At 33.8% G+C, this 27,579-nt stretch overlaps 5 protein-coding genes and 2 pseudogenes across 6 annotated transcripts in view; 5 read left to right on the top strand and 2 right to left on the bottom strand.

Moving 5' to 3' along the window:
- LOC113501441 overlaps positions 1-1,828 on the top strand; it is a 4,089-nt gene extending 2,261 nt beyond the window's left edge. Inside the window, exons 4-8 of the mRNA XM_026882577.1 lie at positions 6-127; positions 277-367; positions 803-857; positions 1,006-1,212; positions 1,778-1,828. Coding sequence (XP_026738378.1) covers positions 6-127; positions 277-367; positions 803-857; positions 1,006-1,212; positions 1,778-1,808 — 506 coding nt within the window. The 3' untranslated portion in view covers positions 1,809-1,828. The remainder of the gene's footprint in view (positions 1-5; positions 128-276; positions 368-802; positions 858-1,005; positions 1,213-1,777) is intronic.
- Positions 1,829-2,729: 901 nt separating this feature from the next.
- On the top strand, positions 2,730-5,054 carry LOC113504777 (annotated as a pseudogene).
- Positions 5,055-5,103: 49 nt separating this feature from the next.
- On the bottom strand, positions 5,104-6,435 carry LOC113504769 (tetratricopeptide repeat protein 19 homolog, mitochondrial-like). The gene is given in 2 exon segments (XM_026887206.1): positions 5,104-5,491; positions 5,494-6,435. Coding segments are annotated over 2 exon segments (978 nt in total). The 5' UTR covers positions 6,230-6,435; the 3' UTR covers positions 5,104-5,249.
- Positions 6,436-6,913: 478 nt separating this feature from the next.
- LOC113504754 (transmembrane protein adipocyte-associated 1 homolog) lies at positions 6,914-13,243 on the top strand. Of its 2 annotated transcripts, none has more exons than XM_026887186.1 (6): positions 6,914-7,322; positions 7,394-7,689; positions 7,993-8,250; positions 10,144-10,330; positions 10,716-10,845; positions 11,095-13,243. In XM_026887186.1, the coding sequence occupies exons 1-6, from the start codon at positions 7,234-7,236 to the stop codon at positions 11,260-11,262; spliced, it is 1,128 nt and encodes a 375-aa protein (XP_026742987.1). In that variant the 5' UTR covers positions 6,914-7,233; the 3' UTR covers positions 11,263-13,243. The 2 variants fall into 2 exon arrangements, with proteins under 2 accessions (XP_026742987.1, XP_026742995.1); XM_026887194.1 differs by having other exon boundaries at positions 6,916-7,322; positions 11,098-13,243.
- Positions 13,244-13,291: 48 nt separating this feature from the next.
- LOC113504707 lies at positions 13,292-16,305 on the bottom strand (annotated as a pseudogene).
- Positions 16,306-16,478: 173 nt separating this feature from the next.
- Positions 16,479-19,683, top strand: LOC113504744 (pentatricopeptide repeat-containing protein 2, mitochondrial-like). Its single transcript, XM_026887176.1, has 9 exons — positions 16,479-16,677; positions 16,832-17,051; positions 17,257-17,359; positions 17,687-17,881; positions 18,249-18,345; positions 18,583-18,671; positions 18,857-18,970; positions 19,043-19,150; positions 19,364-19,683. The coding sequence occupies exons 1-9, from the start codon at positions 16,590-16,592 to the stop codon at positions 19,487-19,489; spliced, it is 1,140 nt and encodes a 379-aa protein (XP_026742977.1). The 5' UTR covers positions 16,479-16,589; the 3' UTR covers positions 19,490-19,683.
- Positions 19,684-23,050: 3,367 nt separating this feature from the next.
- LOC113504737 (odorant receptor 10a-like) lies at positions 23,051-25,661 on the top strand. Its single transcript, XM_026887164.1, has 4 exons — positions 23,051-23,326; positions 23,551-23,734; positions 23,933-24,162; positions 24,476-25,661. The coding sequence occupies exons 1-4, from the start codon at positions 23,188-23,190 to the stop codon at positions 25,147-25,149; spliced, it is 1,227 nt and encodes a 408-aa protein (XP_026742965.1). The 5' UTR covers positions 23,051-23,187; the 3' UTR covers positions 25,150-25,661.
- The last annotated feature ends 1,918 nt before the right edge of the window (positions 25,662-27,579 follow it).

Raw genomic sequence — 27,579 nt, 5'->3', positions numbered from 1 at the left:
TTTAGATATAAGTGAAAAAGAAATAACATCTCACGTCAGGTGGTATACGAAACTTGTTTACTTGAAGGAGCGTCAGCAAAAAGCTATTGATAAATGGAGATCTAATCGAAGAGCTATGAAATCCAAGGTAATAACAGAAAGCTTCATATGGTGCCATACAAGTCAATAACTCAAAACCATGTTCCGGCTTTAGAACATACCATTAATTAAGCAATTTCCTTTTATTTTTCTGATAAAGGAAGTGAACGAAATTTTTTATACTCTGATTTTTTGCAGGTGAAGCCAGATGAGAAAAATAATTTTAGTTTAAAATTTAATAGCAGTGACAGAAAAGACCGTTGCACTGCAAGCGAAAAAGATAGCCTAGGTAAAAAAAAAACATTAAAAAAGTTCAAATATGACAGAAGATTCACTAAACTATACCTAAATAGCTGTTGCCCGCGTCTTCGTCCGCGTGGTTAGAAAATATAAGTTAGGAATTTTTGAACGGGAAGCCTTCGAAGATGAATATTTTTTCCCGTTTTTGCCACATTTTCCATTGTATCTGCGCTCCTATTAGTCGCAGCGTGATAGTATAACTCAAAACCATAATATAAAACCATATATACATAACTCAAAACCATATATACATAAAACCATATATGTATATAGCCTAAAACCTTCCTCGATGAATGGTCTACTCAATACAAAAAGAATTTTTCATATTGAGCCAGTATTTTCTGAGATTAGCGCGTTCAAACAAACTCTTCAGCTTTATATATTAGTATATATAGAAGTATATAGATTATAAAATCGGTTTCAGATGAACGGACTAAAAAAGAGCTGAGTCTTCAAGCTCCGACTCAGAATGAAGTATGGTAAGTACCAACTTCTATAAAAAATCGTCAGCAAATAGGTTCTTCCCGATTTATTTTTCTCAGTAGGTAATTTTTGTGAGGTTAATTTTAAACCGATAATCCAGTACCCTTATCTAACTAATAAACTTGAAAACTAAACTTTTTTCAGCTGCTTCGTAAGACAATGTTTCAGTGACGAATTAAAGAAGATAGATAAACTGCAAGAAAATGTATCCAATGAGCAGAGTACGGTTGGTAATGGAAAACCAGTGATGAAGCGTTTCCAAAAATCGACAAAGCAGTGGAACATCAGACTGAACACGAAGACTATTAAGACTGATGTAAATTGCAACAATGTTGAGAGCATAAAAAAGCTGTAAGGTTAACTATAATCATTTCTTATTATAGGTACTTCATTGAACTAATTCGAATTCGCTTTCAAAGATTTCTTTATTTACCACTATCTATTATAGGGCTGTTAACATTTGACCAAATTTCAGTTCTTTACTTTACCGATGTAACGTTTCGCCACAGTCTCATTTAACTGTTAACCGTTAATAGGTCAATCATTCGGTTAAGAATCTCGAATCAATTCGACATTTTCGCTACACCCTGTTTCATTTGGCCGAAAAACGAAGGCGATACAACTAATTTACCAATATTACAAAAATTCACGCCAACCAAATACAACACACAAAAAAAAACAACAATCAATGAGAAATCCCCGAAAAACTACTTCAGGTAATTAAATGAAAATTGGTGGAAAAGGACTTCATACAAGTAAAATTTCGTTATTTCGTGTCTCGGTGAAACGCTATTCGGAAAAAAAATAAAACCTACCTTCACTTGTCTAAATATTTTACATAAAGATAATAGGGCCCAATTATGTTTTGTTTTCAGGGTGTACTCTAACTCAATAATAATATATCTTTCATTTTCAGGCACACACCTACATGGAGAGTTGGTTTATAAAATAAACGTGAAATACATTATCATTGTTTTATTTAAATTCTCGTAAATTCAAGGAGTAGTACCTACCTATTTTTTTTTAAAGAAATAATAAATTAAATACATGCGCTAAAAACATTGATACTAAACTGAGTGACGACATTTTATAGCTATATGTATACTAGGATCCAATTACCATATCAGCATTTCTAATTGCCGTGACCATAATAACTGCTATATGAACTATATTTGTGATACTGCTTTATTATCAGTGCCTTTTTGACGCATATGGTTATTTTAAATTCGACAGTGTATAGGTGAGTAAATTAATCAATTAGGTTGTTATAACTTTATTTTTAATTCTTGGATAAGCTTTACTTTAGGTACATGCACCTTCTTTAAATTGGATTCCAAATTCAGCAGACTATTGTACCTATTTCTATAGAAAGCGAATCAAACTAGAGTAAGAATAGAATAAAATACATTATATTTATTTGCTCTCAAAGCAGGTACTTTATGTACCTACGTAAATACTGTGAGATATAGGTACATACCTACATAAAGACAAAGACACAAGTTTTTAACAACAAAAAACACTCGAGATAACTTAATGCTTTTAAAAGTGATAACCCACAATGGACCCAAAACCTAAAACTTATCTACTGTTATCTACAGGTATGTGTTTCTTTTGGTGTTGTGTTTTAATGTTTTGTGGCGGTGTTGTTGAGAAAAGGGGTTTCTAATATTTAGATTTTTATGAATATGTGCTGTTTCTGCCATGATAACTTACTTTTTTCGTAAGTCTAATTATGAAGAAGCCTTCTCTAGGATTTGTTTCGGGGTGAAACAATAAAATTATGACTCTTTCTCAAACTTATCTGTGGCAACACTCAATGCGGATAATAAAAAATCATGCATGACGTGGTGTTTGACATCTAAAAGTGTTATTTATCGGAAGCGAGGTCGAGACGAGCCGACCACAATCGTTTTGTCATTCATTCGATTCGTTCGTAGGAATTGGTCGTTAACCCGCGACGAAGAAGCACGGCGCTAAAGCCGAGCTAAATTGATATTTAAACTTCTTATCCCACAGGATAAGGTCAATTCGCAAACATATTAAGAAAAAGGAATAAAACTTGTTTAGTCATGGGCGCTTTTGCAGCAGCTCTAGGTTTTATCTTACTAGTGGCCGCTGCGCGGTCAGAAGAGGCTCCCAAAAGGACCTAAAGTAACTCACAAGGTGAGTATTTTTGTCTAGCTACTATTTTTAATTTAACCGGAAACGTTACATTTGTATATTTTGGTGAAAAACCGGCGAACTTCATCTCGACGTGGACACGATGATTAGTGATCGGTCGGTGACCTTTTGTGATGACGCTACAAGTTTTTTTGTTGTCCAATAATACCAGAGCATCATTTGTATTCTTTGTGTGCATCTAGGTAATATCTTTAAATAGAAATCCTGTTGTTCGACAGACGGTCAGAAAACGCAACAGGAATTTCAATCATGATCATTGCATCTATGTGTGCTGTTGTGATTGGTCGAAACAGTTTACAGGACATTGCATTATTATGATAACAATATTAATTTAGATTCTTAATTTTGCCTCACATACATATGTAAATTTATTTTCCTATGTGAAGCAGACAAAGCAGGAAAGTCATAAGAAACCTGTTTTGTTAAGTACTTTAACACCTAAGAATGATATAATTGTACAAAAACTCATGGATTGGTGGAAAGTAGCAGCATAGAAGAAACTTTGTCAAAGTTTGGGGCCCACTGTAGGTTTCAAGCTTTTTATTAAATTTATTTTTGTATGCAACTAAAATTAAATTTCTTCACATCTGTCTTTTAGGTCAGTTTTGATATGAGGATTGGCAGTGAACAGGTCGGAACCATTGTAATTGGCTTGTTTGGAAAGACTGTCCCGAAGACAGCAGAAAACTTCTTCCAATTGGCCCAGAAACCTGAAGGTGAAGGCTACAAAGGCAGCAAGTTCCACAGAGTCATAGACAACTTCATGATCCAAGGAGGTGACTTCACCAAAGGAGATGGAACTGGTGGTAAGTCCAAACATCCAAATGAGAGCTATTATTCAATATCCCATTCACAATATGAAATTCTACAACAGTTAATATGAATAAAGTAGACCCATTGTAGTACTAGTAATTCAACAATAGCCATTGAAATATGCTACCTAGTAGGTCATTGTTGAGAGATGTGAAATCCATTGTTAATGTGTTATAACTGGGTGTATACAGTCCTTATAAATTGGTTATATAAACTTTCTATCGACCTAACAGCAACTGCATTCAAAGATTTAACTACTATAAGAAACTACTAAAAAATAAAAAGTATAACCAAAATATAATTTTACATATTTAGAAAGTCAGAAAATTGAGAACTAAGTTGCAAAAATCCATTAACAAGCATAATATTATTCGGTCTTTTTCTGAATTGAGAACCAAAATGTCAAAAATATAAATTTATTATAAAATATACTTCAGCTACGTACTTCAAAAACTTTAAAATGGTTACAATAATACTACTGATAAGTGTCTCAGATAAAACTGAGATAAAAAATCATAAAGTGGTGGTATACATTTTTTTTTACTGACAGGACGCAGCATCTATGGCGACCGTTTCGAAGACGAGAACTTCAAGCTCCGCCACTACGGCGCTGGATGGTTATCTATGGCTAACGCTGGAAAGGACACCAATGGCTCCCAGTTCTTCATCACCACCCACCAAAACCACCTGGCTTGATGGCAGACACGTAGTATTCGGGAAGGTCTTGGAAGGCATGGTAAGCATAAATCAACACAATTATGTGCTAATTAATATTATTTTCTTCACTTGTGTTGACTCAGCTGTATTCATTATAATGAAAAAGGAAATTACATAACTCTTTATTTTTAAATAATTGCAGAGACTGACACTTGTTAATAACATGAGTTAGAGGTATATCAGTTCCATATAAAATGACAAAGAATATCCAGTCATAATACTGAAGAAAGTGACTGCTCATTTTCAACATTTCAAGCTAAAACATTAATTGATGTTCATTCTCGGAATGTTTTATAAACCATAGTTATGTTGTCAACAGGATGTCGTACGTAAGATCGAGAAAACAGTCACTGGAGCCAATGACCGTCCTGTTAAAGATGTGTTATTGCTGACTCGCGCGCCGAGGTTGTCGCGGAACCTTTTAGTGTATCAAAAGAAAGTGCCGTTTAAAAATAAGTCTAGTATTAATAATATAGGTATATAAATAACAGGTCCATATTTTGTTTGGTAAAGTAGTAAAAATAAGTTTAGTTGTGTCTCAATTATACTGCACGAAGTAGACAATTGATGACATACTTTTATTCTTTAAATTCACAATTTAAAGTTTATTTAGGTACCAATATTATAAGGAAAACATGCCAACAATATTTTTCATAAATAAATAAATAAAAAATACATTAACCGAGGTTGTTTATCTGTTTTATACATAACTCTGCTTCTTGTTTAACATCTTGATTTTTCGACATGACACCAAGTTTCCAAGCATGACCACATGACTTTCTAGCTGCATCAAGTAACTGTGACTTTAAGTAGGCCCTTCCAAGGTTTACATACATGGTTCCTAGATCCATGTCTAGATTCTTGCCTAAATCAATTGCTTCTTTGAAGTAGCTTATACTCTCACCTGCCTTTCCCAGCGGTCATAAACTGTGCCAATATCATTCAACTGTACTACTAAATGCTCCTTCTCAATATCAGGAACTTCCCTCATCCTATTCAGGGAATGAACCATGTACTTTAGGCCTTTTTCAAATTGCTCACACTCAAGATAGAGCCGTCCATACCAATCTTCAGTCATTGCCAAAAGTTTTTTAGAATGGTCAGTGGGATCAATTTCTACTGCTTTATATAGTTTCTCCAAGCACCAATCATATCCTAACTTAGCAGTAGAGTAATCTTTTTTTAAATGGCTAACTCTTGCCAACTTAACACTGAGATGAACTACCCGAGGATCATCTTCTAGAACACCATTGGCCATAATTCTTTGTGTGACAATAATAAAAAGCTGCTTGGCTTTGTCTAGTTCTTCTCTTTGAAGAGCTAAGTTTGCCATGACGTCATAAATATATGTTATTCCAAGTTGATGGTGTATTTGTTGTGCTTGTCTTAAAGCCACATGGAGTAGCTGCTCAGCTTTCTCATATTCATTTTTTTGAATAAATAAGATACAGTGCTTTATGGTGTGAATAAGCTCATCTTCTGCACTTAGTTTTTTTTCAAATCCAAGCCACGTAAATAGAGAGAATCCCATTGCGCAAGGTACGGTATATTTACGTCTTGATGTCTTGTGAAATGAAATACTATGAATGGATCTTAAGTTAGCTGATGCCCTTAGCAATGTATTCCATATATACCTGTACTTATTGTGCGCTGACATTCTGTGGCTTGAATTTTCCGAAAGTAATTGTTTATTACATAACCTCGATTTTGTTTGCTAAATATCAGCTGACGATTTTCTTCTTACTAGTGCTTGTTACGGCGCAGACGACAAGGCCTGCATGAACCGATGATTAAATAATTTATACTGCTATATTACAAATAATTTAATTCAATATAATTGTAGAATTAGAGATGTACGAAAACATTAAAATTTCATTTTGTAGCTATGTTTTTTACAATTTATAGATTGAATCTGACACTTTTTTACTTGACAAGTTTCATAGTTTGGACTTTTGACATATGACATCTGGAATTCGCGATGGAGAAAATGAATTCTACAGCAAGCCAGTAATAAACTACGACATCGGACATTTACTTTACTTTAAAAACGGGTCACAGTGATATAAGTCGTCGTTTGACCGTGATCGTTTTGTTTTGTTAATATTCGAAGTAAGTGTGAAGTATTTACTTAACCTAGGTAAACTTTAGGAATTTTGTTTAAAAATAATCGATGAAACGAGTTTTTTAATCATTATTTTAGAAAATTTTGTTTTGATTCGTTTTTCTCTTGTGGAGCTTAAAGACATTATTTCTAGGCAAAGATTTAGAATTACATTGTGATTCTTTATCTAAGTTTCTAGGCGATTGCGCCATAGTGAAGTGCCATAGTGATGCAAACAGAATCGGAATTGTCAAGTAAATCAAGTGTCAAGTCAATGTCATGTTAGTAATAGTAGCGATTTACTGAAGAAACGAATGAATGAATAGGGAAAAGGATAGTTTTAAATTTGTCTTGTGGTGTGATCATTATTAAGTGTCGTCATTGCAAATTGAATTAGAAAGCCAGCAAATCACTTGAACAGAAGCGTGTGTTTATAATGATAGTCTTAAGTTGACGTAACGGTGGCCTATTCCAATAACTTGATTATTGGAGTAATGCTGCCACGGGCTCAAGACGCTTTCGTAACAAACTAAATGGCAAAACATTAGATAAACACAAAGATGTATGGTACTAATGGCTCGGATTTTCCTCCCGTTACCGAGGATACGTTTTGTAAATATGTTTTATACTACGAGATAAATAATTCTAGGTGCGTAAATGGTTTTGTGTCCTTGTGTTTTTTATGTGTACGTTTGTGCTCATGGTGTTGTTTTTTTACAGGGTCCGTATCTGGGATTTGATTATTTTGATACCAAACGCTTTGTTTGTGCTTTTCTTAGTGGTAAGATTTAACAAAGCTCAGTTGAAATTACGCGCTACGAGTAGTCCTATATTCTTGACATTCTACACGTTGGTATGGGGGAACGTGATCATAAGTCTGGTGCGGTGCGCCGTGTCTATGACTGTGAATGCATCTGTACCACTTGGAGGGCTTGTGGATAAGGTCTTATGGGTCATGGTACGGTTCTTCCTGCTGGCCACAGAAATGAGTGTTGTCATATTTGGACTGGCTTTTGGTAAGTATGTCTGCATTATTTTAACCCTGTCTCTTTATGAGGCACACTAGTCTCATTAAAAACTTGCTTAGATTTACTTTCAAGTAAAATTCATGTCTTGAATCCAAATAAAAATGTTTGTCCAGTCTACATGTTTATATAATATAATTTAAATAATTTATAACCATTAACATTTTAGCACAATTATTAGTAGACTCAAACTGCTTACAAGTATCCGTGTCTAAAAATAATGTTATTTATACTAAAATCACATCTATTTTGATCTAGGAATGATAAGCTTATCATGATTCTTCTATATTTCAGGTCATTTGGACAGCCGCAGTAGTATTAGATATGTGTTACTTGCAACATCACTCTTATCCCTTGCATTTACCGTAACACAAGGCACCTTGGAGATTGTAATGCCAGATGACATGTTCCATGTTGACACCAGAGACTATGACCTCTTTGGTCATGGTGGGATGCTATTCTGGTTCACATCCTCCTTAGTCTTTGCTCTTATATACTTTTTAATATTACTGCTACCATGGATCCCACTTAGAGAATATCTGGCTTTACCAAGTAAGTATAAAAATAAATCCTATTCATGGTTCTAAGTATTTATCTTAAAAGGCACAGGGTTAAGTTATGACCAAGATTAGTATATTTACAGCACTTTTAAAATTAGGTAAATCATTAATGTTTTCAAGTCTATCACTCACATTGAATTACCTGAATTAACATAATAGTATTTCATGTAACATTATCCTATAGAATTAATTACATTACATGATATAATAATATTAAATTACAATAACATTAGAGAATAATGTTACATTTAAGTGGTTTATAAGTTGTAATGGTCTGTTGGTGTATATAATTGCTTGTAAGTAGGTAAACTCATAGCCATTATTGCTTATGTTTCTGATAGCAGTGCAGTAAGTAACAAGAGTTGTTTCCTCTTTCTCTTATCAATATTTATTGCAGTTTAAACAATAAACCATGCAATACAACTGGCAGTCGGTAAATTAATGTTGGCCAGGAGATTGTTATGTTTATAATAAAACAAATATCTACGATAACATTTGGTTTATAAGAACTCTTTGTCTGCACTTCATATTTTATGCAGCATTCTTTCAGATTGCAGTTGACAATTTGGTCATGGTTAAACTATTTACTGCATAAAAACTTTGACCTTAATAGCTGAGCAGAAATAGTGTTGTTACAAACATGATATTTTGTACTAAATTGAATGTTATCTAGTTAAAAGAGTTTATTTGAACAGTGAACTTATTTCTCCAATTAGTGTTTGTTTATAAAATGAGTCATCCATCTGAGTCATATTTAAATGCCATGAATCTAAAACTGTTTGTTTTCCCATCTATATTCAATACAAGTATGAATGATTGCTGGAGAAGTTTATGAAATCAAGTTTATGGGAAACATTATAATCCATTTTTTTATTTAAAATGAATTTAAATACTTAACTTTGTGGTTGAAATATTTTTAAATTCAATTCTCAACTTTTTATCAGTGGTTGGCCTACATTCACAATTATTGCGCATAAAATGATTGTTGCTTATCATCAATAAGACGTTAAAAACTTATAACAATGAAAAACGAAGGAGAACAGAGACAAGTATTTATTTACTTTCAAACTATTTTTGAGTCTAGAATTTAAGTCGGATTGTTAGATACAAAAAAAATGTCGACATCACTAGGTTTAATATTTCCAAAAAATATAAAACAAGTATTTATATTTTGAATTTATAAAGAGAGATGAAAGTATTGGTTCTTAAAAGTACTACTTGAATGAAATGGTGGATATCTCAAAATAGTCTAGAACATTTGATAACAAAACGACACATTGTCACATAAATGAGTCAAGTGGTTTTATTTGTGCGTTTACAAGACTTAGTCAACTTATTATTATTTTATGCAAGACTGGCACGCGTTTTGTACGGCTTCGATGACTTATAACGCTTTACTGTGACTTCTATAACAGCAAAAGTAAAGAGAATAATGTTTTGTCTTTGTTACTTATGTAGGATCTGTTTCCGAACGAGGCAGCTTTCTTCCTGCCCTTCAACGTAATAACATTCATTTCTGCGTTTGAAATAGACTAAACATTCATGTGAATGAAAGTTAAGACAGTTAATTTAAACTATTCGCTGTACATCGGTAACATCGCAAGTTTTACCCATTACTTTCCAAAATATATGCTGGATTAATGAGTTTCCATTTAGACTTTATCGATTATTAACAAATATCAACAAAAAAAGTTAAGCTGCGAATCCTATGTAGCTGAGAAACATAGGCAACGCACAACACGGCAAAATATTAATCAATCGGATTTCATGACTTATTTCCCCGCTCCGCAGCTTCGATCCGCTTCGATGGACAAGTAGCCTAAAGGAGTTTCAAATAGTCACTTTAATTTCCTTAAATCTAAAACTGATATGTTTTTGTTTCCAGCTAAACTGTCTTTCTACTTATACGTGTTGCTGCTGGCGCTGCTCGACACGACCCAGGCAGTGGGCGCGGGCCTCCTCGCCTGGGGCAATATGCAGTCGGGGCTCTGCGTCGTCGACGTCACGACTTGGCTATACTTCTCTCTGTACACTCCACTCGTCTATCATACATTCCTCAGCGAATTTTTCAGGTAAAACTTTCATTTTGTTCTATTTTGCGAGTTTTTTAATGATAAACTAAGTTAGGAATAGTTTCTTAGGACTTTGTTGGTTTTTATAATTACCCACTTTTTGTCGAAGTGGAGAATATTTAAACACGATCGAACATTTCCGTAGATAACGAACGTAGAGATGCTTTAACTTTTATTTTGTACCTGTATGAATGTTAAGCTAAGTAAAAAAGTTAACATAGAGTTCCGTTGTACTATTTGTGCAATAAAACCTTAAAATTAGTTTAGTAGACTGTCGTGTACATGAACTTAACGCTCACATTCCGAGCAAGTCAGATTCAATGCTCTATTTTAAATGACCTCGATATCGATACACTAGATAATAACAATTTTTCTGTGGTTTCAGTGTATCTCAACCAAGCATCATGTTCTCGTACAAGGCTCAGATGGACGAGCCCATGGACGAAGATCAGGTATCCTTGCCTCACCAGCAGAGCTTTAGCTCACTCAAAACTGATTCTGATTATATCTATCAGGTGCGTAATAATTGAGAACATAAACTTGTGACGTCAACCTTAAACGAAGCATTTTATATAAAAACTACAAGTGATATCATTAATACCCGTCAGTATTCAAGTTTCCAAGACAATTGCGTGTTTCATACGTTTCAATAATCACGTAACGAATTTCATGCTATTGAGAAACACGAAGCAGGTGACCTGACCATAATTCTACTTTTCACTCAACCGATTTGTGACAACACTAAAATATATGTAATTTTCTAGCAGAGTAACAGCGTGTATGACAGCACGTTGTTCGAGGCCGGCGGGACTACGCCAATGAACCCGGTGTACAGCGCGTCGCTACAGAGCCCCGACTCGATAGCGTCCGGGCAGTCCATAGACATCGCGCCCAACCCCGGCTTCCAAAGCCAAAACATGCCCTCAACATAACAACAATGACGATATAACGAACGTTATTGTGTTACAATTCCACACATCCAAAGAAAAAAACATTACTAACTATATTTAGAGTCGCGTAACTATAGAAACTAAAGAGGTTAACAGTAGGTAGTCGATTGTTTTCTACATTTTTGAATCTCATCTCTTATATTTACCAACTTATTTTGTCTTCGCGTACCATTTATTTTTGTGATAAGCAAAGCCAGTGATCAAATCGAATTAATTGAGACTGCATTTCATCCAACTTCTGCTAATATAAAATACCTATGCATTGTGTAATGGATCCATCCATAAGATTTTGACATTAGATTATATTATCATAGTGATTATAATGTAGGTTTATTATAAAAGTTGCTGTGACTGTAGGAACTTGTCTTGTGATTTATTTTAGTTGCCTTGTTTGATTTTAGACGTTGCAATTGAAGATATGTACACTACAATTGATAATACTTACTGCAAAAGCTTAGTAAAAATTCACCATCCTCTATTAAAAATATCGTTCTGTAGCACTTATGATTGATAGCTATCGATTTGTATTATATAATACATTCAATTTTGAAACATTACCTTTGTTTACTATTTGATATAGGATAAGCCACTTTTTAGTTTACTATATCATTTAAGTCTCATAAAAACATATCTGAAATAATTAATCGAAATAAAGCAATAACTCTAAATCTAGTGTCGATCATAACGTGTATTGTAAAACTACTCATAACTGGCAGTATTCATACTTGAAGTATTAGGACTGTTGTAAAATGTTCGTTTATTTCGTGATTGTGCTACAGATGCTTTATAGTAAGGAATAAGTTGTTATATAGTGTGATTGATTTGTAATTGGTTTATATACATTTTATATTGTACTGTGATTCATTAATCTACTTACTTTTGTTGTTATTTTTTTTATGAAATAGAATGTGTAACGAAAAGGCAAATTGTAAGCAGTGTTTTATATAGTTGTTAAGAAGGCTATATTGTAAATTTGTAATTAATAATTATATCTTAGGTGGTGATCTGATTGGTAATTAACATTTAATGTTTATTTCTAACATTGTTCTACAAGAGTTCCGAAACTATGCCTGCACCAATTTTGTTACCAACTATATTTACAATTTGTTTCCCACCTATATAAAGTTACTATATTTAAGAAGGGAGAGTTTGTGTTGAGTTAAGGAAGCGTTTATTCGCCGTAAAACTTATAAATGGTACTGTAAGAAAAGTTGCTCACGCAATATTGCAGCTTTTGTCATGCACAGTGACGTCGTTCGTTGTTTGACCTTACATCTTATCGTCGCAGTGATTTGTTGCTAGTACAGAGAGACATTCTAAACTTAGTAACGCGCTTCGAAGGTCGATGACTTTACATTTTAGTGTATGGACAAATACGGTACACAAATTTTAGATCAAGCATCTACACAGTTCAGTAATATTTTACCAATAAATAACTATATTTTTTGAAGATTAGCTTAGTTTAGCGAAAGTAGTGTTTTAGCATTACAAGGGATGACCGTATAGGGAACAAAATGCCTTTAGTAGCTATGTTTGCAAAGACATAGTTTTGCAAAACTCTGTTAAGCGTACCTGACGTATATCTCAATATATTTTCCTGTTAGATGTTGCTCGAAACAATTAGTCCTGGGAGGATCAGGAAATTAAAAAAACTAAAATCTTGAATTTAGATAATCTTCCCTCAAACACTTCCTTCTTTATATATTAGTATAGATTCGAATAAAAAGGATACTGAATGCTGTATATAAAAAGGCTATTTATTTTACTAAATCTATGATATTTATGCTCTTTCAGTTATGTGATTATGTTATATACTCAGTATCAGCAGACGTCGGAAAACGGTCATGTCAATTCTCTACAACAGTTTTATTACCAATGATGACCAAGTCAATTTTCCTTTAAATTGTGATAGTCCATAATTATATAAAAAAACTTTAAGTGATATTTTGGTTGATGGCGTATATTTTTGTTGTTTTCATCTCTTAGAAGTTAATAAAGTAAATACTTTTATTGAAAAATTGTTTTATTAAACTTTTAACTTATTTAAACAAAATAAACTTTAGTGTTTTTTACTTGCATCTTTTTCTAATTCTTCTAAAATGAAAGGATGCTTTAAGCAATCAGTCACTGATAGTCTTTGACTAGAATCTAGCATTATCATTTTATCAAGTAGTTCTCTGAGTTGCATTACCTTTTTCTCTTCATGGACAGTTACATTCTTATAAGATTTCTTCAGTTCATAAAGGAGATCTCTACTAACATTAATATTGCTTAATTCAACAACCTTTTCTCTGCCGGTAAATTCGTCTTTTTTATGTAGGAGGAAATTATTATTGTAGTTGAAATGCTGATCTTTGAATTTACCTCTTCTGATAAGCTTGCTAGAAAACTTGCCCTTCACATCCATAAAGCACTTCAGCATTTTATTATTAGAGCTTCCAGTGAATAATATTTTCCCAGTGGCCATTTCGAAAATGGTACAGGCAGCGGACCATACATCGACGCCGTGTTTGTACGGTATACCGAGGATGATTTCTGGTGCTCGGTAGAAACGCGACACTAGGTAAGGAGTGGGTTCATTGTCATCAATTTTTGTAGCTGAACCAAAGTCACACAGTTTAAGGACATTTTTCTTTTCATTGACTAAAATGTTATCTGGTTTGATATCTGCATGAATTATACCAATTTTCTTCAAAAGTCTCAATGCCAGTAACAGTTGTCTGCTGTAACTCATTAATGCTTTCATGTTAATGCCATGATGTTTGCCATACTTCTTAATCACTGCTCTCAAATCCATGTGGAGGGATTCCAACAACAAACAAAGATGACCTTTGTGCATAAAATGGCCAAAAAACTGAACACAGTGGTACTTATTATCTGGATCTGCTAATTTAAGTTCTTTTAAAATAGCTATTTCTTTAAGGCTTGTTCTGTACATTAAATCATTATTCCTGACAATTTTTATGGCTACATAGTCATTACCTTCAATGTTATCTTGTGCTCTGACAACATTAGCAAACACACCCTGTCCCAAAATGTTCTTGATTGTATATCTGTTGTTGATGACATCTCCAATTCTTATGTTGTAGTATCCATCTGAATCATCCCAGTTGTCAGTTAAATTTAAATTAGATTCATTGTTGCTACGATTAACATTATTGTTTGTACCATTTGATTCAAATTCATCCTTTTCAGAAAACATATCAGTAACTTGTTTTGACACATTATTTTCGTTTATTTGGATACCTTTAATAGTCTTTTGTTTGTCTTCAGTACTTGTGTCATTTTTAATAACTTCATTGTCACTAGTGCTGCTTCTATCATTTGTCACACTTAATTTTGCTAAGAGTTGTTTGCGTTGTTGCCGTCTCTGTTCTATTATTGTTTCTTCATCTTCTGATTCCACATGGGTATTTTCTAATTCTGGTGAAGATTCATGATGCGGTTTTCTTTTGGTACTTATAATGGATTTATTAGAATTTTCTTTGTGACTCTTCTTAGTGATAATTTCATAAGCAAAATCGTCTTTGGAATGCTTACGTTTTTTGTTATCTTTATTGGTGTCTGTAGAATGTTTTACAATTTTTTTCAGTTCTTGTTTAAGAGTATCTCTCTTCTGTAACAATTCTTCCAAAGTTGTGTTACTTCTTGTGGGTAATGGAGGTGTTTTAGATTCCACCTGATGATATTTATGATCTGAATATTTGGACCTCCGAGATTTGGATTTCATCACTACTTCCTTTTCTTTATGGTACTTAGTTGATTTGCTATGAGAATGTCTACTGTAACTTTCTGCCATAGCTATGACTAATGATTTAATTAGCACTTAATAAATTCTGTAAGAACTGCACCACTTATCTGTAAAGATATAACAAAATTATATTTCTCAACAAATCATGTAAAAACTACTGAAGCCAATAAAAAAGGGTTGAAGGGGATTGGATATAAAAATCATATAAATATGTGTATTAAAAGCATTAGCCTGGTGTCACTTTCATGAAAGTTGTTCAAAGAATTGTCAAAATATTGTGTAATCTGGAGAGATTCTTACAACCCTCATGAAGTTGACTGTTTGCGCATCTAGACATAAGTATTGTTAACTATATCTTTGATTACATTTCCACCCTGGCACTATCAGATCCAACATTACTCAGTCGTCAATACTTTTCATGTTGATTGTCGACCTCATACATCCTTCCATCACATTATATTGTCCGTCATTATGTCCAGTGATCAATGTGTCACTTAACACTGCCGTCCATGTCTAACAATTTGTAATGGACATCATATCATAATCTCTATGTGCTAGCTAGAAAAAATATAGTGCTAATTAGTTTCAATACACATTAATCAATTTGCAATACATTGTTCATGAAATTTTCCATTGTTTCTGTTTCTTAATATAGACATGTTTGTATTACCAAGCATGTAGATATTAAGGAAAGTAGTTTCATAAAGAAGTATTCACAGCATGATTGAAAAATAGTTTATAATATAAATTTTATGCCTCTTTCTTATAAATTTATAATTCGGTAGAAGTATAATGCAGTACAAGAGTAAATCATGATGTGATACTGATAAATAATATTAGAATTTGTGTAACACAAGAAACCAAACTATTCATTACTTGTTTCATTCGCGGTTTCATGAGTTACACAATTTTACTGTCAACTTTCACAACTTCATATTTTGAACACATAACACATGTGTTTCAAAGATGATTCATAAATCAATAGATCTATCGCAACATTTCGTGCACTAAATGTAAAAGTGTCCAATTCGCTAAATATTTCACACAGCACTTCTTAGGTTATAGGAATACAATTACTTGAACTAGTCTTTTCATATAAGTGACGCCAATTCCAACTAATATTACGCTAGTAATCAAACATTTTAATGAAAATTAAATAAAAATAATTTTAAATTTACATTTTCACGTAAACACCTCCATTTCTATTGTTACAATTTACAACATTACGTCACTTTTGATGTTCACAGATTATAAATTGCTTCAGGACGCTAACAAATACAATACCACCAATGTCGCTTAAATCTCATCATAAAAAAAAATATTTATTACTATTTTATACAACATAACTCTGAAGTGTTTTTAATTAATTCACTTCAAAAAGTTCAATTACTGATGATCGAAAACCCTTATCTGGACTTGGCCACTTGACAGTTACGACTGCTTTATGCTTAAATTCTATTTTTTTGCTCGAATTATCTCCTCTATGACTTAACCTAAATTTTGGTAGTCGCTTATAATCATTGAAATTTGAAAACTATTGATACTTGATAGATTTAAAATGTCTTTATTTGTGAATTTGTTAGTGAAAAACAGTTTTTCAAATTTAAGACTATTAGCACCATGCAGGAGCTTTCACGTAACACAAGGTTAGTAATTTATCCAATTTGAACCCAAGTGGACACAATCCTTCGAGAACTAATGAATTAAAAAAAATCTTCAATTTTAAATTGTCTGTATGAATGGCTGGAGTAACGCTTAATTTGTAGTTTTACTTAAATGAAGTTCCATTTTATTTTTCAGTTAAAAATCTGTATTCGCCTGCCGCATTAGGAATAGATGGCTATCTTCAAACTCGCAAGAAGGCAAAGGAGCAATTCACAAGTTACACGGATAAATTCCGGTCTAAAATGACTGAATTTGTTACGGACTCAAAAAACATGATATTTACAGAAGACTTAAAAAATATGGTACACTTAGCAGAACCTACAGACTTGCAGCTTGTTTTAGATATGATTAAAAAGTAAGTTCATTTTTTTCGTAAATTTATTCTATTAGGCATCAGCTTTTACCAATTTGTTATTGAAGCAAACCTTAAACACTGTAGTAAAGAAAAGAATATGATTGCAAATCACATACATTATAAAGAAACATAGTCTTTTTATGAGATGCAATATTTAATTAATATTAATATTTTAACTTTATTAAATGGTTGTTTGTTCTTGCAGATTCAACTCTCAAAACACAGAGTTCAGGTTTGGTTCTTTTGTCTTTGGACCCGTGGTGATGAGAATGTTCCATTTCCTGGATGCACCAAAAGAAGCACTAGAGGTAAATAGAGACTTAAGTAGTAATATCATCAGCTATTTTTTCATACTATCTAGTATCGCTCCATTCTTTGCCTGTTTTGCTGAAACTGCTTTTCTGCTTGGACAAAGTAACTAGACATACTTAAAACTAGCAGATAATATTTTAAATAGAGCTATAATCAGCTTTAAGATTGTAACAAGATGTAGATACTGAATGTTGTGAGTATTGTTGTTATAAAAGCAATATATAATTTGAGTGACTTGTAGTAAAAAATCCATCTTGAATTTGAATCTTTTAACACTACTGGTAACAATAGTTTATTATTGTATTATTAATTTCTAATTCCAGTGTTTCAATGATAAGACCAATGATGGGTTCTTTGACCAGCTAGTGTCGTACCACATATTATTGGATCTGTTATACAGCCATGAGATGTATGATGAGATGTATGCGGTGTTTGAGAAGGCTCAACAAAAACAGATCAACATGACTAAGTTCCCCAAGTATTCTGTTGTATTGATACTGGCAGCTTGCTACAAACAAGTGAGTTTTTACTTATGATAGTAGTTAATCATTTAACAGGCATTACTTTGGGGTGCGTATGTGCCGCAAATGTGCAGCAGTTGTGGTCGCACAACACCCTTACAACTTTTGGACATAGTAAGAGTGGGGTGTCCAAGTCAATCCCAATGAAAACTAACATTCAGTTTTTGATGGGCGAAACAGTTATAATTTTTGAATCTCTCTCTGAATGAAAGTTTGTTTTGAGAAGGTTTCAAACAAAAAGTATTTAAATCTAAATTTTCTCTTTTTACTCTACAAATTCCCATTCACATTATTTCCTTGTAACAAAGGAAGCTTGTTAAAATATTCAAAAAAGGTCAGTATAAAATATTGTACTTTTTTTCAGAATACACCACAGAGTCTTCAGTATGCATCAAAACTATGGTCTGACATGACTAATTCAGGGACTATTCCAGTCAGAAGAGCATGCACATACTTTGCTGGTTTGTTTGTTTTTTATTATAATTTTTAAGACTGAAGATTTCAATTTTTTTTCAATAACGACGACAAAGCTTTTTTACGCAATTTATAAGTTTTAATAAAATTCAATAAATCTAATTTGTTGTTTATGTTTTACAGAACAAAAATATGTGTCTAATATTTAAATAATCTATAATAAAATAAAAATAAAATATTTGTAGCTATTCTTGGACACTCATTCATATTATTTCTGTTTACAGCTTTAGCTCTGAAACAAGGAGCTCCACATATAGCACTGGAATCAATATCAACACAAAAGCAGCATTACGTCACAATAAGAAATATTAAGGTATGAGGACATTTATGAAAAACTTATCCAATATTCCATTGTCCTAAAATTGTTCTCAACTCTATTAATTGAAAAAAAAAACAACAACTAGTCGACACTTTCTACTCTCTAATAGATTCTCATTCGAAGTTTGATTTTAATATTCGGCCATATTATCCAGAGACTAAATGTTTCTTTTTTTTCAGGCCATTGCATTAGCAGACATTGGAAGAGTGAGTGACACGTTACCGATACTCAAAGGAGTTCTGCAAATTGACAGTCCTTTACAAAAGGACAAACACACATTCTTTGCAGAAACTGTATGTAAACTTTTGAAATCTGGTGTTTTTATTTACGTAGGTATGGTGTTTAATGTAACGATTGATTTATAGGTGCAAAGGGTGAAAGAGGCAGTTGAAAAATCGGACAATAAAGACATTAAGAAAGAGTTCGATGATATTGAAAAAGCTTTAAAAGAGCGAGGTCTCATTGACAACAAGGTAACAAACTAAATATTAAAAATAAAGATCGAGGCTAAGCTTGTTACGGTTATAAATTAGTTAAGGGGCACGTAAATTTGTGGGTACTCTCACATTTATTTGTCACCCAACCGATTAATTTTTTTAAGCATATATGTGCGGAACTGTCAGTGTCTGACTCGCACTTGACCGAATATATTAAACATATCATTTATGTTTTATTACTAATTTCAGGCGCTAGATCAAATTCTGAACAGTGAAATAACGATGCCGAAACAGCAAGATGTAAGAGGTGGCCCGCAATCTTTACAAAACAAACGGATGCCATTCGGTCTACGCCAAAAGAAGAGAATCGTCTAGTCTAGTCCGTCCTACAAATTTAGTACAAATAAATAGCCTGAAAATAGTTTGTACATACGTGAAATGAATGAATGATGTATAAATTATGGAATTTCTGCTTTTATACGCAATACTTGCTCTGATCTGTATTGTAATGAATGTATGTTTGTTTGCGTTGTTAAAGATATACAATAAATAGTTGTTATAAAACTGTATATTTTTGTATTTTTTTGTCCTTTATCTACTTAATTACTTGTTAACTTATGGTTACAAGACGCAGAACGACGTCTTTCTCTCATAACTGAAATAACATTTAGAGGTCCCTAGGTTTGATAATTGGGAGAATAGTGAGAGAATGCCCTAGTCATCACAACAAATCACACCTGCCTTAAAAGCTTATCAAAACACACTTCGATTCTAAATTAAGGTACCTCGAAATGTGGTGAAGATAAGTAGAGTGTTTTTTACTGGTATCGTATATGACTGCTCTCATACAATTTTATTGAATGAATTTTATTTGAAAAATACTAAACGTTAGAAAGTCCGTGTTTTCAATCACGCCGAAAATGTCTACACCCCGTTTTACCCGGTGCCATACTGACCATAGGTTACCCACAAAAAAAGGTTTTATTCTGCGAATTTAAATTTTTCGAAGTCAGTCCTTATTACCAATAAGTCTTGGAATTACGCTAAGCTTGACGAAGACGTCCCAAGCGTGCTTGTTTTATTTTTGGCAGGATTAATGTTTGTCCTATTTTCGGCTGGTCCCGTGCCAACTTAATAGAGGCCCAAAACATGTTTGTAATGGAACTGAAAGTTATTTTGGATCAGGAAGTTTCCGATACCTATGACTTTATTTGTTACTAGCCATACTGTTTATTTTATACTAGCTGTTGCACGCGACTTCGTCCCCGTGGGTAGAGGATATAGATAAGTTATGATTTATATCTGCCCTGTTTTATTCACATTTTCCATTGTATCTTCGCTCCTATTAGAAGCAGCGTGATGGTTTATAGCCTAAAGCCTTCCTCGATGAATGGTCTATTCATCACAAAAATAATTTTTCAATTTGGACCAGTAGTTCCTGAGATTAGCGCGTTCAAACATACAAACAAACTCTTCAGCTTTATATATTAGTATAGAAGTATAGATTCCCGCGGGCATATAAAATTAAGATTAACACTATCGACTATCCTGGTTAAAAACGATCTGTGTACCAAGTTTCCTTTAATCTGTTCAATAGTTTTTGCGTGGAAGAGGAACAAATATCCATACTTCTATACTTATATAAAAATCTTCGCCTTTATAATATTAGTAGGAAGACTAGGAAGTAGGATTTGACTAAAGACAAACTGATTAGTAACAGATAATAAGAAAGAACTACTGCAAATACCTTATCATGATTTCGAACCTTAATGCATTCAATTAAGCACTACGTCCGCTCACCGATAGTTAATTACAGACCTACATAAAACGTCAATCCAGAACTAAGAATGTAACAGTTGCAGAAGTAATTACCTGACTCGATTCATTCCATTACCGCTTGTTCGAGGGCGGAAATGAAAGCCTTTTCTCTAGTAACTAGACACGACGCAAGGTAGGGCTCTTATTGAAAGGGGAGACTATGCTGCCTTTTATGTAGGTAGGTATTTTATTAAGTTCATGGTTTAAGTTCGTTTTTGGAATAGAAAGTCTGAATCGACTAAAAAGTCAATCAAGTATTACACAGGTTACAGGTTTGACTGTACGGATAGCCGAGTGGTTGAGGTCACCATACCAAACCCACTGTGCGTGACGTGTCGCGGGTAAATCCGCGGGTTCGATCCCCGCGTAGGACAAGCACTTGTGTGATCCACGAATGCTAGTTCTGAGTCTGGGTGTCTCTGTGCATGTGATTTGTATGTTTCTAAAACCCACAACACAAGGATTAAATTCCTTACTGTGGCAGTCGTTCTCATTTTATTTAAAAGGAAAAAAAAATAGGATAATATGTAGCTACCAAGTATCAGTCTGTGTATAAGACTGCGTCGTGAAAACTATCTAACTGCCTACGCAAAAGGTGGTGCCAAAATTTTTACTTTAAAGTGTGCATAAGTAGGCTATGTTCCTACATAAAATATGATGTAATTTGGCAAGCTGCCATATTTATCCGGAGTCAGCGAAACGCGACGGTTAAAAGTAATTAAATACCTTAACCCGAACCCGCTTGGGTGGCGAGGTTCGCGTACATTTTTGAGTGGGATGAAATTAAAATGATGTTACACGGTTTGCTGAAGAATTACGGAAAGTTTGTGCCAATAAAGATTTTTTGATAGATTTAATGATAGGTGTTAACTTTTCTACTAAAATTGTGAAAAAAGTGTAGGTTTGAAAGTCGATATTTAAATGTCAACATTTTGTAGGATCTCATGCAAAAATAAGTGACGAAAAACCTTTTCATATTTTCCATTCTGCCCGTTCCAAGAAGAACATTTCAACACGATGCTGATTCGATTTAAAGTGAAATACGATCATGGATTTAAATTTAGATTTAAACGAAACGACTACACTATTCTAGAACTATTTATATATAAGGAATTTTCCCTGCTTTCTCACGGCAGCTCCAAGAACCACTCTTGACCATCATGATATCAAATACCATGTGAAAAAACATGATCACCGAATCGCGTAGCACATAACTTAGCCGCTTGGAACCCCCAAGAACTGGGACTGTCCTGTGTGTCCCTTATCTTTGACCCATCTGTAAGTCCACTGTAGTAGGTACGAAATACAAAATACAAATACAAAATTCTTTATTGTGGTATATAGGTAAGCAAATAGTTGTTACCAAGTAGTACAGTACCCCATAATATTACAGGTACCTACATACATTTAATTCGGCAATGTGGTACAGAACAAGCCACCCTGACCTCTATTTATGCGGAACAAGCACTTTGCTAAATTAAGTGATTAATTAAGAGACACACCTCTACCTGCCACTCTTACTTGTAGGCTAAGCCCGAATCAACTGATATTATGTGCTGATTAAAAGAAAAAGTCGGACCAAGGACACATATGTAGGCAGTGAATCTTTTTGTTATATCAAAAATAATTGAAGTGGACTAAAAGCTAAATAAACAAAACATGCAACCGACGAATAAAAAAAGTACTGAACAAAACTTGGTGAAATTTATGAGACCAAATGACAGCCATTTTACGTTAAATGAAACAGAATCAATAGGATGGGTAATTAGGTACAAAGTCATGGCAAAAAAAAATACAGACCAATAGAGAACCTTTTTAAAGTCGGTTGACAAATTTCGAATTTTTCGAATCATCTCTCTTCATCAGTAAATACCAATTTGGTTCTTTTTAACGCCTTAGTTTTAAGTTTTTTTTGCTACGTTTTTGTCTGTTTGTGGCTGTGTAGAGCTAAAACGGTTGAATCGGTTTAGATTTACTTAGGCATGATATCCAGATTGACCGTAAATGTTAGTATAGGTCTCAAGTGCTAAAAAATCAAGCGCTATTAATTATGTAAGGTCTAATAGTCATCATATTGTTTCAATTTACTTTTTCATATTATTTTTCTGTCGTAATTGCTGTAACACAATCATTGTCAATTAATAAAAAATTACAAAATTGCTTTAAATAAATTGAGTGTTAATTGCTGACAAATATATCACTTTTTCATAGCTATTTTGATTTTTTTACAGTCGATGTTTGGCTGACTTTCGAGAATGTCGTTTAAAGCTAAAATAGACAATATCATAGAGAAAATATCTCATGTTGAAGATCCTATCGAGTCCACGAAGTATATGGTCACCTATATACAACGACTGGTTGGCATTCATAATGTGTTTGGAGATAAAAAACAAAGTAAGAAAGAATTAATTTACTTTTAGTTATTTGCTTATATTTAACACATTATAAGTTATTATATCTAGCCTTGTCCTTCAGCTAAGCAAAGTCTTCGTTTGAAATGCTCACAAGAGTCTGAGTAAAATTAAAAACAGAACCAAGATTATTATAAAAAAAAGAAGGAAAAGCCTTAAGGACATTTTTTATAAATAAAAAACAATTTCCGTAACATTTTTTTTCAGAAACTGTCTTTTCGGTTTTATTGATGTTGGTATTCGCCAGCACGTTCATATACGTCGGTACTTTGAGTCAGCTGGTCTACCTGGCGCAAGTGTTTCCGGACAAAATTGAGACTTTTAAGGCTTTGAACTGCATCAGTGCGACGTCTGTACCTCTCTCAAAATTCTTTTTCATGTTGACTTCGAGGTAAGTAATAGCACAGAACATACACTAACTGAAAAAACAAGAACGTAAAAGACGTTATATACGCGTTTTCTACTACATCTACATACTACCATAAAACCTTATTCATCGCAGCTTGTTATCACTTTATTCAACATAATCGCTAAACCTGATGAGTGATTGATTAATCAAGAACCTTGTACATAAGATGTGTTTCCGTAGGACTCGCCTCAAGACTATCTTCGAGCTGAGCCACTACGGTTTATCTGCAATCCCAGAAGGCAGTGCCGCCAAGAAGAAAATGTTAAGCACTTTACAGAAAGCCCGCTACGCCTCCTGGTTCGTGGTGGCCAACCAGGCTATCACTCATGTCACCTATCTGCTGATGCCTTTAGTCTTCACCCTCTTTGGAAACGATCGATATTTACCAACAACACCTGGTGAAACATACGGTACGTGAAAAATTGGTTTTAAGATTTCGTTTCTAACTTTACACGTGAAATTTACTTTTGAATAAGAGAAATCATCTGATTTCTCTTGTTTAAAATGTAAGACGTAGCATCCTAAAGTAAAGTTTTTATTAAACCTCAAGATTTCAGACTATTAACTGGTAACTTTACAACAATCTTAACAATAAAATACTGCCTAATGAAAAAAACTTTTTTGCCAATGTTAACAGGTACAAAACAAGTACGATATAATACCTAAGATATGAACCTAATGTATGAGTATAAACCACCTAAACTACATTTCTGTCTTTTCCAGGTCTCAGTCCTAAGTACGAAACACCATTTTTTGAAATAACATTCGTCCTTACAATTGTTGCGACCGCGTTCTCTGCGATAAATCAGACAGGCTACATTGTGCTCTTCATTACATTAGTCACCCACGAATTAGGGCACTTCTACGCTATCACACAAACACTCGACGATATCCACGACATATTATCAAAGAAAGAAAGACCCAGGGACGATCCCGATGGAGAAACAAGTGACGAATCAATCGATGAATTGTTGATATTCTGCGTGAAGCATCATCAGTTCCTAATGCATTATCATAACAAGATTAGGGAGTTGTATAAAGTGATTTTCGGAGCACATTTCCTCAGTATGACTATTGTCCTCGTCACGACCTTGCAGACGATGAATGTGTGGGACTTTAGGAACACAATATTGACCGGGGTGACTGGGATCATGCCATTGTTTCTATATTGCTTTGGTGGGGAGCTCCTCATATCCGCAGGACTCGAGATGTCGGCAGCTGTGTACAGCTGTGGGTGGGAACTGATGGAGCCGAAACAAGCGAAGGTGGTGTTGATGTTGCTCTGTCTCTCCCAACGCCCTCTGTGTTTAACTGCAGCAAATGTTTTTGTTATGAATAGGGAGACTTTTGGTAATGTCGCCCAAGTCGTCTACAAAATATATGCTGTTTTCAACTAGATTTTTTATTTTGTGTCGACATAGTTTTGCATGCTTCTGTTTTTTGTACTTTCTTCTACATGTAGTACCCAGTTATGCACGTTATAGTAATATAACATATTATTTATTGTTTGATTTGATGACAGCTGTAGCAAATAAAAACAAAAATTAAAAACTGTATTCATTTCCTACATCCTATTGTCAGTTTAAGTGTCATTGTTAGAATTCTATTCAGTTAAGGTTCTAATGTTTCAATAGCGCATGTTGCGGACATGTGTAGTTACATGAAGAGTTTCTATGATACAAATACGTTTGTTGTGGAACTGCGATTGTTTTGTTGCGGGGAATAATGGAGGGGTGAGCTTGTTCTCCAGTTACAAAAGCCTGCCGTGAACCGGCGGTATGGATGGACAATATGGACATATGCTACTGTTTTTGTGTATTGCTTTAGGTAAGTATTGGCATAAAAATACACTATGCCTGGAGTGTTTTTATTATTATATATTTTGTTTTCTGCCTTTTCTCCCATTCGCTCAAATATAATATAAGAATAGTTATTTTATGAATTCTCATCCGGAAATAAGGATGTGAGGTTAAAAAGAAAATTCCTTTGAATAGTAACATGCTAAGCTAGAAAAGAAACCAACAATTTCTATGTACTTTAAAATCTTGTGAGCTTAATTTTCTTCAGCTAGGACATAAAACGTTTAATAAAACCGTAATTACCTCCTTTGACAACGTCTCCGTAGCGACATTTGTTTATTCTTGTACTTAAACGCGTTCATTTCTTAACTTGGCAGCAATTTCGTTGAGGACTACGAAAGAAGGACGGTAATACTTTACCTACTTACTGTTGTTTCAGGTGTAGGTACTACCACCACATATTAAAGTAATCATGCTATGTGACTTGTGGAACAGAGATGCCGCTATACGCCACGTAGTGCGTTGTCTCTATTCTCCTGTTGCGATAATATTACTTTCAGGCGTAGAGGCTCTTAGCTCAATTTATGACGTCACGTTTGTCAAGCTCTCTGGATCCCGTAATTTGGAGCTATCCTGGAATGTTAAAAATGTATGCGTGTTGATTTAGAGAAATAAATGACGCGGCTGTGTTTGCTCTCTGATTGCGTTACATTTTTCGTTCTTAGCGGCACGTTATTCAGTTGTTTTTTAAATTAGGTTGAGTGAGAGATGAATTGCACGTCGCTTATAAGGGAAATAACTTTGCGATTATTTGCGTTAAAAATAAAAAAGAGGTTCCTTAATGGATTTTGAAAACGTGATAGCTCGTAATTATTCACATTATTAGTATTTTAAAGATGTTTCACATCAGTAATACAAATATAAAACACTTTCACTTTATATTTTTTCCTCTTTTTAATAAAGCCAGTGTTCACTGTCGTCCTTAATGAAAGATAAGTAAATAACATTTTGTGGAACAAACATCAGCGGGAAACATGGTAGCAAAAACTAATTACGCAAAATACACGGGCAGAGCAAGAATTTAATTAAAAAATATGAATTTCAAGGCTTAACTAAGAACTGCATTAGGTCTGTTTCATATTGAATACAAATGGTATTCAAACACTACGTGATTGTAGAACAAAGCATTATTAAGCAGAAACTGTGTTGAGGGATTTTTCTTTTAAGGGTTGCTTAACCAAAGAGTAAAAGTTAAAACGGAGCGATATTACTGTGGTTTCGTTCATGAGTCACTTATATCTCAAGAATACAGATAATTAAAATCAAAGATGATGTAGCAACAAATGATAAACATAAAAATGGACTACCAAGCAACGTTTGTTGCTGTCAGTATTTTGGGACTACGTTGTTGATTTCTATGGACAGGTATGGTAATACAAATATTACTGGAGTTTGTTTAACACAATAGATATTTGACACAGCCCATGTAGTATACAAGTTATATGTGCACAATCAGATCATTTATTTCAACTAGAACGTCCACGTTTCCTCAAAAATGTTCAATAGTGCCGGCATCCTCGATCGTTAGGGCATTTCTGTAAAACTCTCACGTATGTTGAGGAATTTACAGAAATGTGTAACGTTCGGTACGGGTAAAGGCTATAGAGCATGTGAGGTGGTCCAAATGTGAAATGGACATTCCTGACAGCCTTTACGTTTCCCATCTTTGATTAATGATGCCGATGGGATGGAGTGTGCCCCATCCTTTGTAGAAGTGAACAGGGTTGGCGTTAATAAGAAATGCCAATGATCTATGTTTACAAATGACAATTGTATCTGGAGATTAGTGATTGTTATTTGAAGACATCGCCTTAGACGAGATAGGAATACTTTAGAATGGAAAAATTCTCTCAGTTTAGAACTTTACACACTGATTTATACTACAGTAGCTGTTGTGCGCGATTGCGTCTAGGTGGTTATAACGATACAAGTTAGATTTCGGGTATTTTCTCCCAGTTTTGTTAACAT

Source organism: Trichoplusia ni, chromosome 2 (assembly GCF_003590095.1).
Source record: "Trichoplusia ni isolate ovarian cell line Hi5 chromosome 2, tn1, whole genome shotgun sequence".
Taxonomy (NCBI): domain Eukaryota; kingdom Metazoa; phylum Arthropoda; class Insecta; order Lepidoptera; family Noctuidae; genus Trichoplusia; species Trichoplusia ni.
The sequence above is the reverse complement of the archived record's forward strand: the minus strand, read 5'-3'. Positions and strand labels throughout refer to the sequence as shown.